The sequence below is a fragment of the Euphorbia lathyris genome, chromosome 3 (genome assembly GCF_963576675.1).
Source record: "Euphorbia lathyris chromosome 3, ddEupLath1.1, whole genome shotgun sequence".
Classification (NCBI taxonomy): domain Eukaryota; kingdom Viridiplantae; phylum Streptophyta; class Magnoliopsida; order Malpighiales; family Euphorbiaceae; genus Euphorbia; species Euphorbia lathyris.
Genome location: NC_088912.1, coordinates 75,264,606 through 75,281,060, shown reverse-complemented (window position 1 = coordinate 75,281,060; position 16,455 = coordinate 75,264,606). Strand labels below are relative to the sequence as shown.

General features: G+C 33.2%; 1 protein-coding gene, 4 non-coding genes and 1 pseudogene across 5 annotated transcripts; all 6 read left to right on the top strand.

The window, feature by feature from the left end:
* The first annotated feature begins 6,648 nt into the window (after nt 1-6,648).
* On the top strand, nt 6,649-7,601 carry LOC136221597 (probable glutathione S-transferase). Its single transcript, XM_066008984.1, has 2 exons — nt 6,649-7,027; nt 7,105-7,601. Exons 1-2 carry the CDS (start codon nt 6,713-6,715, stop codon nt 7,438-7,440), a joined length of 651 nt encoding a protein of 216 aa, XP_065865056.1. The 5' UTR covers nt 6,649-6,712; the 3' UTR covers nt 7,441-7,601.
* A 328-nt stretch (nt 7,602-7,929) lies between these two features.
* Nucleotides 7,930-8,048, top strand: LOC136225329 (U5 spliceosomal RNA). The gene has a single exon (XR_010687048.1). It is a non-coding gene; the product is annotated as a U5 spliceosomal RNA (small nuclear RNA).
* A 909-nt stretch (nt 8,049-8,957) lies between these two features.
* LOC136225090 (U2 spliceosomal RNA) lies at nt 8,958-9,150 on the top strand. Its single transcript, XR_010686828.1, has one exon. It is a non-coding gene; the product is annotated as a U2 spliceosomal RNA (small nuclear RNA).
* Nucleotides 9,151-12,996: 3,846 nt separating this feature from the next.
* LOC136225332 (U5 spliceosomal RNA) lies at nt 12,997-13,117 on the top strand. The gene has a single exon (XR_010687051.1). It is a non-coding gene; the product is annotated as a U5 spliceosomal RNA (small nuclear RNA).
* Nucleotides 13,118-15,287: 2,170 nt separating this feature from the next.
* On the top strand, nt 15,288-15,437 carry LOC136225304 (U4 spliceosomal RNA). The gene has a single exon (XR_010687026.1). It is a non-coding gene; the product is annotated as a U4 spliceosomal RNA (small nuclear RNA).
* Nucleotides 15,438-16,015: 578 nt separating this feature from the next.
* LOC136225103 (U2 spliceosomal RNA) lies at nt 16,016-16,193 on the top strand (annotated as a pseudogene).
* The last annotated feature ends 262 nt before the right edge of the window (nt 16,194-16,455 follow it).

Here is a 16,455-nt window from a genome sequence, read left to right as displayed (position 1 = left end):
GGCAAAATGGGGCAGCATTGACCTTCAAATTCGGAGGGATCGTATGAATACTTAATAACACGGAATTGGATGATTAAAAATGCTAAACTTAATTTCAGAAAGTCAGGAACAAACTTCGATAAGTGATCGAAGGCTAAAACGAATTGTAAATGGACGAAATCGGGAGTTGAAAATAACTGGTCGAATCTGGGAAAATCTGGAAACAGAATATCTAAAACGATTTGGGTTGCAAAGATTGACTTGTAAACAGAGTTTCTGGACACGGAATTAGGAAAATTAAAATGCTAAATTGAACATCAGGAAGTCAGGAAAAAATTTGTTGAAGGGATTAAAAGCAAAAAAATGACTTTAAATGGACGAAATCGAACTTTGAAAATAACTGGATGAATCTGGAAAATTAATTTGGAAACAGAATTCTAGCAAAGGATTGAGCAAACTAAAGGCTTAGAAATGCTAAATTGAATTCAAAAACTTGGAAAGAGTCTATTGGAACTTGAATTAAAGCTAAAGGCAAGCTAAAAGAAGGAATTAAAGCTAATAAAAATGGAGAACAAAAAGCAAGAACTCAAGAACTAAGAACTTACATAGAGAGCATTGGAAGGGACCTTAGGAAAGGGTTTTGTTGTGTTGAGTGAGTGAATAATTATGAAGAATGGATGGTCTATTTATAGCATTTGGAGATGGCATTTTGAGTAATTAATCATCAACTAGCCCTTATTTTTCTCTCTAATTTTGACCACTAACTTGCAACCTCACTAACTTCCTCAACCTCCACAAACCACCATTAACTTCCCTCAACTTCCATGCCATATCACTCCACTACCTTGTGGTTAGAGAGACTTTTAAGGCTAGGCATATGTGTGGGGATGGGCTAGACTTCATGGGTTAGCTCGTGGTTTCATTCAGGTGTGTTTGGAGAAGTTGGATGGACCGAAACGTGTTCCGGGTAAGAACTGGCCTCCGGCCTACAGTGACTTTGTCTACTACGGAAGCAGAGTATATGGCACTAACTGAAGCTGCTAAGGAGGGGATTTGGCTTAAAGGACTGGTTAGTGATCTTGGTCTACATCATGATTAAGCTACAGTGTATTGTGACAGTTTGAGTGCAATCTGTTTAGCCAAGGATCAGTTCATCATGAGAGGACAAAGCATATAGATGTGAGGTATCATTTTCTGAGAAGTGAGAAGAGGGTAAAGGTGAAGAAGGTTGGCACTGCCGATAATCCTGCTCACATGTTTACCAAGCATGTTCCACAGAGCAAGTTTCAACACTGTTTGGACTTGCTAAACATCAAAGATTACTAATTTCCTGTGGGCAACTCTAAGGCAGAGGGAGAAGTCTGTTCATCTGGCACTGTCATGGGTGCATCTGTTATGTTTTCAGGAGGATTTAAATCAAGGTGGAGATTTGTCGTAATGCCTTGAATCACTATATCTTGTTTCCTATTCAGAGTAATATTGTGTTTCAGATTTCTACTTGGATTCGGAATCGTGGGGACATTGTGGGTTCATGGGTTCCTAGTAGGATTAGGATCATGGGTTCCTAGTTGGATTAGGTTAGATTGGGTATTATAAATACCCCATTATATAAACCTAATCATGTAATCTGATTTTCTGCCTCCTAATAATACTATTCTCCTTCTTCCCGTGGACTAGCCAACACAACGTTGGTGAACCACGTAAATCTGTGTTTTTCGATTGTTGTTTATTATTTATCTTTCGCTAATTCCACACAACAACAATGCTGGTGCAACTTATATTAGTGTCAACCTAGTTTTTTAGTCGAAATGAAACACCTAGGTTTGGACTATCATTTCTTACGAGAAAATGTTCACCAATGCTTACTAAGGGTGACTTATATCTTTACAAATGACCAGCTTGCCGATGCACTCATGAAGCCACTTCCCGAGCTACATTTAGCACGTTGGTTCGTAAAATTGGTCTCTCTTGTTGGCCGATCATTTTGAGGGGGCGTGATCAGGATTGACCCACAGTCAAGCCTTAGATTTGTTCTTAATATATATCTTATTAATATTGTTATATATTTATTCATATTATAGGAAGTAGTTTCATTGTTTTATAGCTTCTGTTTATAACAAAATCTACGACATTTTCTTTGTTTGTAATCTGTATAAGTACACACCTGATCAATCAGCATATCTATTCTTTCTCTACTATTCTCTACAATAGATCTCTATTTCATGCACTTTGATAGAATTGTGAAATCAAAGTTAGAGCAGACTGATGTAAATATTGTTGCTCAATCTAATTATTTTTCTGATGGCACATTAGATTAGGCCATATTCTTGTTTAAAAAATTAGTTTACTTAGTAAATTGTCATTTGTCCTTTGTAAAAAATGAAAGGGTTAATTACAAAAAACTACCCTGTGGTTTCGCCGATTTGCGATGTGGTACCTGTGGTATTTTTTGTTACAAACAGGTACTCGTGGTTGTCACCGTTATACAAATAAAGGAAACGGCCCAAATTCTGTTAAATCACAGGGGCAATTTGGGAAAGATAAATTTTGACTTTTTTCTTCTTCTTAATTCTTGGGTTGACTTCATCTTCTTCCTCCATTCTCCTTGGTTCTTCCATTTCCTCGTCTTCTTCCTCCATTTCCTCATCTTCTTCTTTCTTTCTTTAATTCTTCTTCCTCCATTTTTTCCTCTTCTTCCTTTCTTTTCTTCTTTTTTTTTCTTCTCTTCATCTTCCATTTTATGTTTTACCCTTGTAATGTTTAGATATTGAAGAAGAACAACAACCTGTGATGGAGATGGAAGATTGTTGGCGATTTGGCTGTAGTTTATCCCAATTCCATTACTCTGTATTCTCACTAATGAATCTGAAACAAACAAAGAATTTCACAGAAGCATTTAATCAAACATCATCAAGACGCAACAAATTTGCAACTCAAAACACAAAACTCACCATTAAAACACACAAAATTATAAGAATCATGCTCAAATAGCAAGAAACTCTCAATCATGAACATCTAAAAACAAAAAATAACAAACTCCCAAGCTTTTTGTTTCAACTTCCATGGCGGAATCCAGAAAAACACAGAAAATTAGAACAAACTTGAAATAGAGAGAATGAAGAGAAACAATATGATAACAGAAAAGGAAGAACTACATGCCATAACTGATCTGATCTTTGGTTAAAATATCACCAACAACGACGGCCACCGGACCACCACCGGTGCACCGCCACGAAAACCAGCTTCTTCTTTGAGCGTAAACGCACCTTTTTCTCAGATTTCTGGAATTTTTCAGAATTAAAAAAAATAGAAGAAAAAGAAAAAAATAGGAAGAAGAAGAGAAGAGAAGAGGAGGAAGAAGAAGAAAAGAGAGGAGGAGGAGGAGGAGGGGGAGGGGGGGAAGAAGAAGAAAAGGGAGAAGAAGAAGAAGAAGAAGAAGAATCAAACGATGAAGAAGGATAGAGAAAGAGGAGAGAGAGAAAAAAATAAAAAAAATAAAAAAAATCGAATTTCCTAAATTACCCCTATACCACGTCAGCTTTTTAACAGAATTTGGGCCGTTTCCTTTATTTGTATAACGGTGACAACCACGAGTACCTGTTTGTAACAAAAAATACCACAGGTACCATATCGCAAATCGGCGAAACCACAGGGTAGTTTTTTGTAATTAACCCAAAATGAAATGATTGTACTAGGAGAAAGTGTAGTGATTATAACTCTCCTATATTACAATTGAGTGCCACATCACCATTTAAGACAGAAAAAGAAAACATCCAGTATATTTCTTTGTTCCTACACTATTTGGTAGGATCCATTATTTACATAGTTTTTTAATTAAAAAAGAAATATTTTTTTACCACAAATCTGTTGAACAGCAATGTGATGCAACAGAATTGAAATTAAAAAGAGAAAATTTGAAACAGCTTCCCAAAAACAATTAAAATAGAAGGTGAGAGAGTATAGCAGACAATCTGTCTGCCATTTTCAAGGCCACAAAAGGGCAATTCACGCACCTCATATGGTGCGTGTATTGCATGCGCCATTTGAGGTGCACAAATTGCCATGCATGGCCTTAACTTCCCACATTATTATAATTTTTCATTTTATTTTTTCTTTGTTACCACAGTTGGTAACTTGCTTAATTTTGTAACAAAGAAGTAACAGATGATATTGTAGTTGGGTGTTTCCAAATCCTTGAAGTAACATGCATATAACATCCATTAGACTTGCTCTAAGACTACTATAATTTTTCAATTGGTACATGATATGTGGGGTCCTTTTGATACCATTTCTCATACTAGGTATAACTATTCCTCATATCAGTCGCTGTTACCATTAGTTTTAAATATTACTATTGTAACTGAGGTTTTATATAGGAAACCTTATCACTCTTAACATTCAATAATGATTTATGTGTCTTCTCCTCTCATATTTTCTCAATCAGTGACGAATATAAGATTGGTCGGTTGGGAGGGTCGATTGTACACATACATGCGTATTTTTTTTTTGTTAAATTGAATTTGCTCAAATTGTTTTCATATATATACATGTTATAATCTGAATGGTCAAGAATCAGTTTTTAAATATTGTAAAACTTCTTAAAATGTACCCTGTTTGTGTGGGGGAAAATATTCTGCAGAAAAATATTTTTCCAATTTTCCAGTGTTTGTTTAGGCAGGAAAATAAGTCAAATGAAAATAAGTGGTAAGTCAATGGAAAATGAAAGAAGAAATAAGGGAAAAGTTTTACCCTTTTCAAAAGGGTAAAACATTTTCCCCAAAACATATGCGTTTAGAAAAAATGGTGAAAACGTTAAAAAATGTAAAAATACAAAAAATATGAAACACGAAAAAACATGAACAATGTGAAAACGTTACAAAACACAAGAATATGAAAAAAAACCCCGTAAAAAACATGAAAATGTGAACAAACACGAAAAACACAAAAACGCAAAAAAACAAACACTTGAAATCACAAAACATGAACAACGTGAAAAAGTGACAAAGCACGAAATATACAAAAACGTGAAAAATACAAAAAAACACGAAAACGTAAAAAAATACGAAAAACTCGAAAAATGCTAAAACGCAAAAACTTGAAAAATCACAAAACATGAAAAATGTGAAAAAGTGATAAAACACGAAATATACAAAAATGTGAAAAATACAAAAAACACGAAAACGTAAAAAAAAATACGAAAAACACGAAAACGCAAAAAATGCCAAAACACAAAAACGTGATAATACGTGAAAAACGCGATAAACATGAAAAGACGAAAAATGCAAACAAAACACGACGTAAAAACACAAAAACGTGAAAAATACGAAAAACATGAAAAAATGTGAATAAGACGAAAAAGTAACAAAATGCGAAAATAAAAAACGCGAAAAAAAGAAAACGTGAAAAAGGGAAAAACTGAAAAACTAAACGTGAAAACACGAAAAAATGAAGACAAATGCAAAAAAAACACAATAACGTTAATAACACAAGAAAACGTACAAAAATATGAAAATGTGAAAAACCGTTTTTTGTGTTTTTAACATTAATTTTTTTTCACATCTTCGTATTTTTCCACTTTTTTTCCATCTTTTCATTTTTTTCCACATCTTTTCACGTTTTTTTTAACGTTTTCGTGTTTTTCACATTTCTATTCCATTTTTTTTTTGCGATTCTATTCATTTGGTGCTTAATTTGTGCTTAATACATGTGGATCTATTTTTTGTGTTTTATATATACAATTGAAAATAAAAAAATATAGAAAATCTATATTTAGTGGTTGGAAAATATTTTACAGTGTTGTAACCAAACACCGGAAAATATTTTCTAGTGTTGTTGCCAAACACAGAAAAATATTTTATTTTCCTGCACAATATTTTTCCTGCATAAAATTTTCCAGAACACAATATTTTCCCCCAAACAAACGGGGCCTAAGTTAGATTATGTCTAAGATTCTTAACATGTAAAAAAATTGTGTTTAATAAAAAATTTGGATTTAGGGAGACCCTAACAAGAAAAAAATTATAAATTTGGATTTGAGATAGCCTAACAAGAAAAAAAAAATAGAAATTTAAATTTAGAGGGGCCTAATAGGCAAAATAAAAAATAGAAATTTAGATTTAGGAAAGACCTAACACTTCTCGGACCATCTTGGAAGTGTTAAACCAGTACGTGATTAATATTTCTTAGAGATAGAGAGACCGGAACCGTCCCTGATCAGATTAATTTATCAAATATTTAATTAAAGTTCTAAGTCAGATATCCAATTTATTAAAATTTAATTAAATCATCAATTTAATATCATAGTCGTTAAATTTTATAGAAACAGAAAGATAAACTACCCATAATTATGGTGGTTCCGACGGTCGAAAAGCTCCCGTACACACCCCTACTCTGAATTCAACATTTGTTATAAAATCACATCACGAAAACGATAATAGAAGATTAGAGAAGTATTTCAACTCTAGAGGATCCCTACGCAATAGTAATAACTTTTAGCATTTCAACGCTTTGACTAATAATATCCACGTATTAAAAAAGCATGGACAAGGTTCGACAATATTCCAACCAATCAAAAAAATTCAATGATACTGATGCAAGCAATGACGAATTTCAGAAGCCCCTAGAATCATTTGAACATGGGTTAATAAATAACTCTGCAACTTCCTCTCCACCTACTTAAAACCCCCTATTTCCCCCATCAAAGACAATCTCCACCAGCTGAGCCTGAGCAGACATGGCAGATGAAGTAATTCTGATAGCTTCAAGCATAAGTTGTTTTGCAGAGAGAGTGAAAATAGCCCTAGCAGAGAAGGAAATCAAGTATCAACTCAAAGAAGAAGATTTAAGAAACAAGAGCCCTCTTCTTCTTCAGATGAACCCTGTTAATAAGCAAATCCCTGTGTTCATCCATAATGGGAACCCAGTTTGTGAATCAATGATCATTATTCAGTATATTGATGAGGTTTGGACTCATAAATCCCCTCTTTTACCCTCTGATCCATATCAACGAGCTCAATCCAGGTTTTGGGCTGACTACATTGACAAGAAGGTAAAATTAAATTAAACAATTTCTCAAATTTCTAGAATTATTATTAACTCATACAATTGGGGATTTATGTGTTGCAGATATACCCAAATGGGAAGATGTTATGGACAAGTGAAGGAGAAGTAAAAGAAACGGCTAAAAAGAATCTGATTGAGAGCCTTCAAACACTGGAAAGAGAGCTTGGAGATAAGGCATATTTTGGAGGAGAATGTTTTGGATATGTAGATGTTGCTTTTATTCCATTCTATTTCTTTTTTTACACTTTTGAAAAGTTGGGTGACTTTAGTATGATGGTTGAGTGTCCTAAGCTTATGGAGTGGGCTACTAGATGTTTGGAGAAAGAGACTGTGTCTAACTCTATTTCTGATCCTTACAAGGTTTATGAAGTTATTATGGGGATGATGATTAACAAGTAAAATAATTGGAATGTTTTAGGTTTTTTTTTGGGGGGGGGGGCATTGAAATTTTTTTCTGTTTTGATTCAATCTGGTTATGTTTTGTCCTAATTGAGCTCAATAAATAATGTAATACTGCAAACATAACATAATGAAAGAAGTACAAATATTTATTTATGTCATTGTGAAATTTGTAAATTTAAATTAGTAGATTATAGATAGATAAAATTAATTATCGTGAGTATTTGATTGATCTGAATTTTCCAATTGAAATATTAATAGTATACCAATAAATGAATGATATATATAGCAGTGTTGGAGTAGCTAAAAGTTAATAATTTTGTTGGAAAAGAAAAAGGAAATAGGAGAAGAATCTACATAGCAGTAGTAGGAAAGCAGAATTGCAGCAAGTATATATATTATGATATATCCCACACCGCTTAAAGAGCAACGAGCTCTAGATTCCAGCTTGTATATATATGTAAAACCATGAGTCAGTTGAAGTCACGGAGCCATGCGGTAAACACAAAGCGAACTATTCTTTCGCCTTTTACTAAAGAATACCGTGTGTTTGCCGCTTTTTAGTGGCATACGCTTATTTTTGGAAGTCTCACTTTTACTAAGTGGGACTTTATCAGTTACAGTGCTAAATTTTTTAATATCTGGTATCATTTTTTAAAGTAATTAGGCCATTACTCCATTTAGATCATACAAATGTAATTTCGTGAAATGTTCAACTTTTTTTATATGGGCTTAATACATCATTTGCTCTCTGGGAATTTGTTCAAAATGGTTGATTGGTCTTCTGAACTTTCAAAATGTCTCGATAGCTTCCTGCCATCTGAATTTACGTAAAACGTAATCAATTGATCACTCGGTTGCAAAAAAAAGTAAGTTAAATACGGAAAATATATTGCATCCATCTTAAAAAAAATGTAAAACAATCAAAATCGGGATATTGCGGTTATAATATTAGAGAATACAAGGTTTGTAGTTGAGCAAATAATAACTTCATTTTTACTATGTAATAACATTCTAAGACACGTGGAATACATCTTCCGCATTTAACTTACTTTTTTTGCAATCGAGTGATCAATTGATTACGTTTTACGCAAGTTCAGAGGGCTAACTAAACATTTTATGCAAGTTCAGGGAGTTATCGAGACACTTTGAAAATTCAGGGGGCCAATCAACTATTTCGGACAAGTTCAAGGGGCAAATGATGTATTAAGCCTTTTATATGAATGGTTAATTTTGGAGAAATGCTCTCATATCATATCAGTTCGATTGACTTTAAAATGGATAATTTTGAAATTAATCTCCTTTTTCAGTGCGCCATTACCATTGATTGGAGCAATTAGTCATCATCGGAATCCTCATTTTTCTGATTGAAGGTAGGAAATGAGATATATAAACGCCATCTCTTTGGCTTGGCTCTAAGTTTATAGTTTGTCTTTTCCAATCCCACGTCGGCTAACATTATAAAGAGGAAGAGGAGGGTTGCAATATAAATAAAGAAATTAGATGTTATAGAAGGCATACCTTTCTCGGCCTTTTGGCTAAGATCAAGTGTAGTATCTGATCTTATCAGTTTAATATCTGATACGTGAGCCAATGGCTCACACGATATTAAATTAAATTTTTTAGGGGGATTGTCCATTACAGTAGCTTGCTACTGGGATCTTCAAGTGTCGCTTGCGTGTTGCACTATTTAGGCTTGGTACACCCCTCCATTTATAGTTCATAAACTTTCTATTTTGTTTGTGTAATGGCACTTTTCAAAATATCACACTAAAAGTTTTCTAAAATTGTGTAAAACTTCACTTTTAATTACTATTTGGTGTTCTATTCTTGCCTAGGTTCCTATTAATGTTACTTGTTTTAGGGTTTCTAACCCTTAACCAACTCTGGTCATGATCCTTATTGGTGTCTCTGTTTTGGACTTGGATATGTTTTCTATTATCTACTTAGATGTTGGATTTGGGTTATATTGTTCACATTTCTCTATTTTGTATGTGTGAGGTATTCAATTGAACATTGGTGGAAGTTTTATATATCCCTCTATACTTGACTCTAGTTTCTCTATACTTGACTTCGGTTTTCAATTGGTGTAACTTGGTTTGTTTGAGGACAGGTAACCCATATTGTCTTCTAAATCAGTAACTAAAGAGAGACAAAAAGGAAAGAGCTAAGAGAAGGAATGAAACAAAGAGAATTCCCAAACGGCGAGCTTTTAAAATTGGAAGGTAAAAGACCGATTTGTAAACAAATCGACTTTGAACCTTTTGGTTTTTTATGGTTATAAACGGACATTAAAATAATTAAAATTGTTTTTTGTTTGTTTGATCATCCCCTACCGTGAGCATGTATTTTCAACGGGTTTCCATGATGAATATAAATTATGCCTCAGCGATCGATCTAATCAAACGACCCAAAATCCAAGTTCCAGTAAAATTTCGTACTCCGAAACCATCTCAGAGGTTACATTAATACCAGACATGTTTTATTTTAATCAGATATCACTGCGTATCTCCGACACTATAATTTTTTTTGGATTTTCTATATTTTTTTCTAGATTTTTCTAAAAAACCCCGAAACACTGCATTTTCCTTCGCAGACTGGGGCAAGGACGTGCTCTGGATTCGATTTCAGAACCAAGAGGATTTTGACGGAACAAACTCAAATCGCACTGGTGGCACACTCTAAAGGTAATTTCTAAGAAACAATGTGACTTTTCATTTGATATTTAGTTATTTTAATTTATTTATAAATTTTTGGCTTTGATTCGAAGCTAAAATCTTTTATGTAGCAATTTTCCTTTACTCATTATGGATTCCCCTTTAAATTGTGAGGTGAAGTTGATGATTTAAAATCGAATGATCATTTTCGTAATTTATGATGGGTTATCTAGAGATTTTTTAAGGGAGTGTGGTCTTGGAATTTATTTAAGTTAAGACCTTTGATCGAAATCCTTATAATAAACATAATCCTTATAATAAACATAGGATTAACTGTTAATGTAATTGATTAACGAATTTTGAAAGACAACTCAAGAAAATGCTGAATATGATAAAGAAATTTCAGTTATAATCCTCTCATTGTCGAATGGCAAAAAGTTACATCATGTTTGCTTATGGCAATAAGTTATGATGTTTTCATTTTCTTATGTATAGAATAACATAAGTAATTTGAAAATAACAACTAGACCTTAACCATGTCTTAAGCTTTGTTGGCCTATTTTTAATACTTGCATAAAGCAATTGCATTCCAAGTCTTTAGCACTGACATTCATTTGCTTCTGTCGGTAGGTATGCCTCAGCTACATAGAAAGGTCTTTTCCATCTTCCCTTCTCATTGATCAACAAGGATACCTCGATGTTGCGAGGAACCAAGTCTCTTTCCTATAATTGCCTAGGCCTTGCATTTTGTCATAGTTTGCTTTCATTCTGTGCCTTTAGGCCTCCATTTTTATCTTCGTTCAATGCCACCTCTCTTCAGCCATGTCCAACTTTTTTTTCTCATGTTGGCCTCATTAGCTACTTCCGAATTCGGCTTCGGTCCTCCATTTTGGCCTCATTGTCTACGATCAAGAATTCGGCTTATTTGAACCCTGAAGTTTGCAATCATTATGTGAATAACCAAGGCATCATCATGCCATTGATCCGGCTTATTCTTCATATTTCCCAAGTATAAGTCACACCGAGTTTCTTGTACTTTCTCGAGACTGGCTATCACCCTCTTTCACTTAGGACTGGATCCTCCTACTATCACATTGATAAAGCCCTTTGATATTTTTTCCTTCACTTTCTTCTCCCTTTGAGAGCCTTCTTTATACTTTTTAGCAAGTGGTCCAACTTGCTGCTTTTGACCATCTTTTCAAGCTCTAAAATCAGTTGCCTACAATTCTCTATATTATGGCCCTCGCTCTTATAGAAATCACGTTAGGTCTCATTACTACGCTTCGATGTCTTCTTTAGCTTACTAGGGTGCTAGGTACGTAGTTTATTATTTTCTACCTAATATAAAACCTCATTTCAAGGAGCGTTAAAGAGGATAGAAGCCTTACCACTTTGCTCATGTTGCTTCTGCTAGTCCTTGTCTTTATAATCTCTATCATTTTCTCCCTTCGAGGGTTTCTTATCATTGTTTAGACGGAGACAATCCTTTAGCAAAGTGTTTGGTTTATGCTCGTCCCAACAAGTGTATCTTCTCACCCTTTCATTTTTCAAATTTAGTCTGAAAACTCTCTTCGTGTTGAGGCGTGGCTATAACCGACACAAATTTGTACCATTCGGCTCTAATTGCAAGTGTAATTAGAGCCGAGGAGGCCAAAAAAATAAAAAACATCTCAAATAAATTGCAAATCAATATTCTTCACTTTGGAATTCAATTTGAGGATACTTGGGTAATTATCATAATTTTCTAGACTTTCATTACCTTTAGTAGCTTTTCAATTCATAAAAATAGAATTATATTGATAAAATTCCTATTCTTTCACTTGCGAGGATTCTAAGAATATCAAATTCGATCTTTCCTTCTATTGGAATATACTTCGAAAATACTTAGGTAATTATCATAATCTTCTAAATTTTCACCAGTATAATGGTATTTTGTTGTTAAATATCCCACTTTCTATAGAACTTTTGGAACGAAATAACAAACGTATATTACTCGGTATATGAGGATAATAATTGCAAATATTGTGTTCTCTACAAATAGTTTTTCAAAACTACTTCTTTATCATTTTTAGTAAATATATGTAATTTTTTTTAAGAGGGCGAGCCTTGGCGCAACGGTAAACGTTGTCGTGTGATCAAGAGGTCCCAGTACACCCTTGTGGTGGGACCCCTCCCCGGACCCTCGCTCAGCGAGGACGCGTAGTGCGACCGGGCCGCCTTTTTTTATATGTATTTTTTTTAATAATCAAGAATAATTCCTGACATATTTTATTTTAATTAGATATCACTGCGTATCTCCAACACTATATTTTTTTTATTTTCCATAAATTTATTTTAAAGTTACAAAAAGAGAAAAACACAAAACATCTATATACTTGGAATTAGTCCAATTTACCAACCTGAAGGGTAAAACGGCACTATTTCAATGTTAAGGGTAATTTTTTTTAAGTACTTTATTAATTCTTTAAATATTATAGAGAGTGCCATAAACAAAAGCTTGATTGTGAAAATCAATCTATATCAAACATAACACAATGAAAATGAAAGAAGTACAAATATCTATTTTTGTCATTGTGAAATTGGTAAATTTAAATTAGTAGATTATAGATTGATAGAAAGATAAAATGAATTATTGTGAATATTTGATTGATCTGAATTTTCCAATTGAAAAATTAATTTTATACCAATAAATGAATGATATATATACAGCAGTGTTGGAGTAGGTAAAAGTTAAATAATTTCGTTGGAAAAGAAAAAGAAATAGGAGAAGAATCTATATAGCAGTAGTAGGAAAACAGAATTGCAGCAAGTATATATATCCCACACTGCTTAAGGAGCAACGAGCTCTAGATTCCAGCTTGTATATATATGTAAAACCAAGAGCCAGTTCAATTCACGGAGCCATGCGGTAAACACAAAGCAAACTATTCTTTCGCCTTTTACTAAAGAATACCGTGTGTTTGCCGCTTTTTAGTGGCATACGCTTATTTTTGGAAGTCTCACTCTTACTAAGTGGGACTTTATCAGTTCTAGTGCTAATGTTTTTGAAGATCTAAAAATACTTCTAATGTTATAGGTGAGGAGTAATTTTATTTCTAATGTTTAAAATTATATAATTTTATTTTTATTTTTGATAAATTGAGTCAATTTAAAAAATAACTCATCAAATTTTCTTTTCTAGCTTTTTTAAGTTTCAATTCAAGTCGTTAATAGTCTATTTTCAAGTTATTTTCATTCAATTTAGCATTTCGATGTCTAAAATCTTCAATTCATTAGCTAGAGTCGCTTTCTAAATTAATTTTTTTCAGATTTTCTAAGCTCAATTTCATCTATTTAGCGTCTGTTTTTGCTTTCGATTTCTTATACATATTTGTTCCTGACTTCTTGAGGTTAAATTTAGTCCTTTGATTCGTCCAATTTCGTGTCCGGAAACTCTATTTACAAGCCAATCTTTACACCCCAAATTGTTTAAGACATTCTGTTTCCAACTTTTACCATAATTCGTCCATTACTTTTCTAAGCCCTTTTTCGTATATTAAAATTTCGTTTCAGCCTTCGGCCCTTTCTAAACATTTGTTCTTGACTTCCTGAAGTTCAATTTAGCATTTTAGTTTTCTTGATTCCATGTACGTAAGCATTTCTTACGGTCCCTCCGAAATTGAGGTCAGATCTGTCCCATACTTACCTACTACAAATCAGGAATTTTCTAGATCAATCACATTCTTGCCAACCGACCGCTACGCCCGAGGATCTCTAGCAGACACCAAATTCAACATCTAGCCGAGATAGCTATTGTGGTTCCGAGTTTGTCGTTTAATTTCAATTTTTTTTTTTTTACATTTCAATTCATATGTATTCATTTGTTTTCTTAATTCAATTGAATTAGGTATATGTTAATATAGAAATATTTCAATTGTAATCAATTTCATTATTTTTTTTGAACACATGTAAATTGTAATCATCAACATTTATATCAATAAATACTAATTTTTTACCAAATTTCGTGTCAATTTCGCATCTTTAATTTCTTTTATTTTACCCGTCTTTCAATTAATTGCATTAGCTTAAATAAAATAATTATCTAGTAAAGTTTCTATAACGACGCTAGAGACCCAAGAGGGATTTTTTCAATCCTTACGTCCATCGTCAATCGCCTCGTTTAGATTTCAAGTTTTGGCGCGCAATTCTATAAATTTAACCGTCCATTTTGAATTGAGAAATAATTTCTCTGGTACGACCGCACTCTAACCACGCGTGATAAGATTGAAAATTAGCGTTACTCGTAAAATATTGTTCACATACATTATTATGCATATTCTACAAAGTTGTATGCTGAAAAGTCCTGCAAAAGGATTCTCAATTCATTCATGTCTACACTTCCATAAACAACAACTGCAACTTAATTTTGGGCTTAAAGTAATTATTTAATCCCTAAAATATCAACAATGTTTGCATTTGATTCATGATTTATTATTTTGTAACCGTTTGACTCTCAGATATGTGATCGTCAATCATGTTTGATTCAATTTAGATGAAAAGCAACACATATGTAAGGAGATGTTAACTTGTGCATGAGATGATTGCTAATCGGGTGGAGAAAAATGGATGTTTTTCAAGATTGTAGAAACAGAGAAACACATGATTTTTCAAATGTGAAATATTATATAAAAATTGTGGCAATGAAGCAGATTGATGAATATCATCAAGCAGATTGATGAATATCATCAATCAAATATAACCATTTAACGGATCTCCTTATAAGTTTTTTTTTTTTTTTTTTTGGTCTAAATTGGACCACATACAATTAATTTTTATACATTCAGAGGTGAATACCACAAAATAATAATTCAATGGATACATACAAATCAAGAGGTCAATGTCACAAAAGAAATAGAACCAGGGGCAAACTAAAATATTTGTTATAGACCAGGGACTATATAAATGCTTTAAACCCCTGATTTTGTGTTTTTTAATTTGCTATGATGTTTTGCAAATATAAATGTTTAATGTGATTATTCAGATTGAAACATAATTTGTGCATCAGTTTAAAGTGGAGGATGACGAAGCAGCAGTGGATGGAATATTGATATTGACTGAATATATAAGAATTATCAATCCCACATCGTTTGTTGAAGCTACTGTAGTCCGAAATATGCATTATAAAAACAGAGTCCAAGAGAGATGCAAAGCATCTTTGCGCTTGGGGCAATGACGCAGCTAGTGAGGTTCTAACTGAGGCGCGTTAATTGCTGGTTGAAAACTATTTCCAAACCCCCTCCTTGGCCTGGGAACACCTTAGACCTCGGAGAATTTCTGGAAGGGCTCCCTTAGGGTAAAGCCCTGCAATCTCAGTATAAAGTTATTTTTTTATTTTGAAAGAATCAGTAATATCTCAATAAGATTGAAGTTTCTGAAGTTTAATTTATGGGCTTGGGCTTTGCTTGCTTTAACAATATAGACTGCTATTATTTTCTTCAATCATTCTTTCCATATCAGCAATAGGTTCTCTAAATTTTGCAAAAACCAGCAACTGGGATGATAAACAGCCGATGAACTTGGCTTAAATTTTATCTTCTCTTTTCTCAATTTCAAATTGTAATTCATTGTTGAAAATTGAAGTCGATTCGGGATTTTGTTTGATTTTAGGGCGGAATTCTTGAAAATTCTGTTTTTTTAAAATGGATTGACTTTAAAATGGATAATTTTGAAATTAATCTCCTTTTTCAGTGCGCCATTATTAGTCATCATCGGAATCCTCATTTTTCTGATTGAAGGTAGGAAGTGAGATATATAAACACCATCTCGTTGGCTTGGCTCTAAGTTTATAGTTTGTCTTTTCCAATCCCACATCGGCTAACATTATAAAGAGGAAGAGGAGGGTTGCAATATAAATAAAGAAATTAGATGTTATACAAGACATACCTTTCTCGGCCTTTTGGCTAAGATCAAGTGTAGTATCTGTTCTTATCAGTTTAATATCTGATACGTGAGCCAATGGCTCACACGATATTAAATTAATTTTTTTTAGGGGGATTGTCCTTTATCTTCAAGTGTTGTTTGTGTGTTGCACTATTGCATGGGCTTGGCACATCTCTCCATTTCTAGTTCATAAACTTTCTAATTTGTTTGTGTAATGGCACTTTTCAAAATATCACATTAAAAGTTTTCTAAAATTGTGTAAAACTTCATATTTTATTACTATTTGGTGTTCTATTCTTGCCCAGGTTCCTATTAGTGTTAGGGTGCCTTCTATGCTTATTTTGTTTTTGACAAAGTAAGCTTTACTTTGTTTTTTTTACCATTGGATGATCTAACTTTGTCAAAGTTCATCACCATCCAATGGTGTAATAAAAAACAA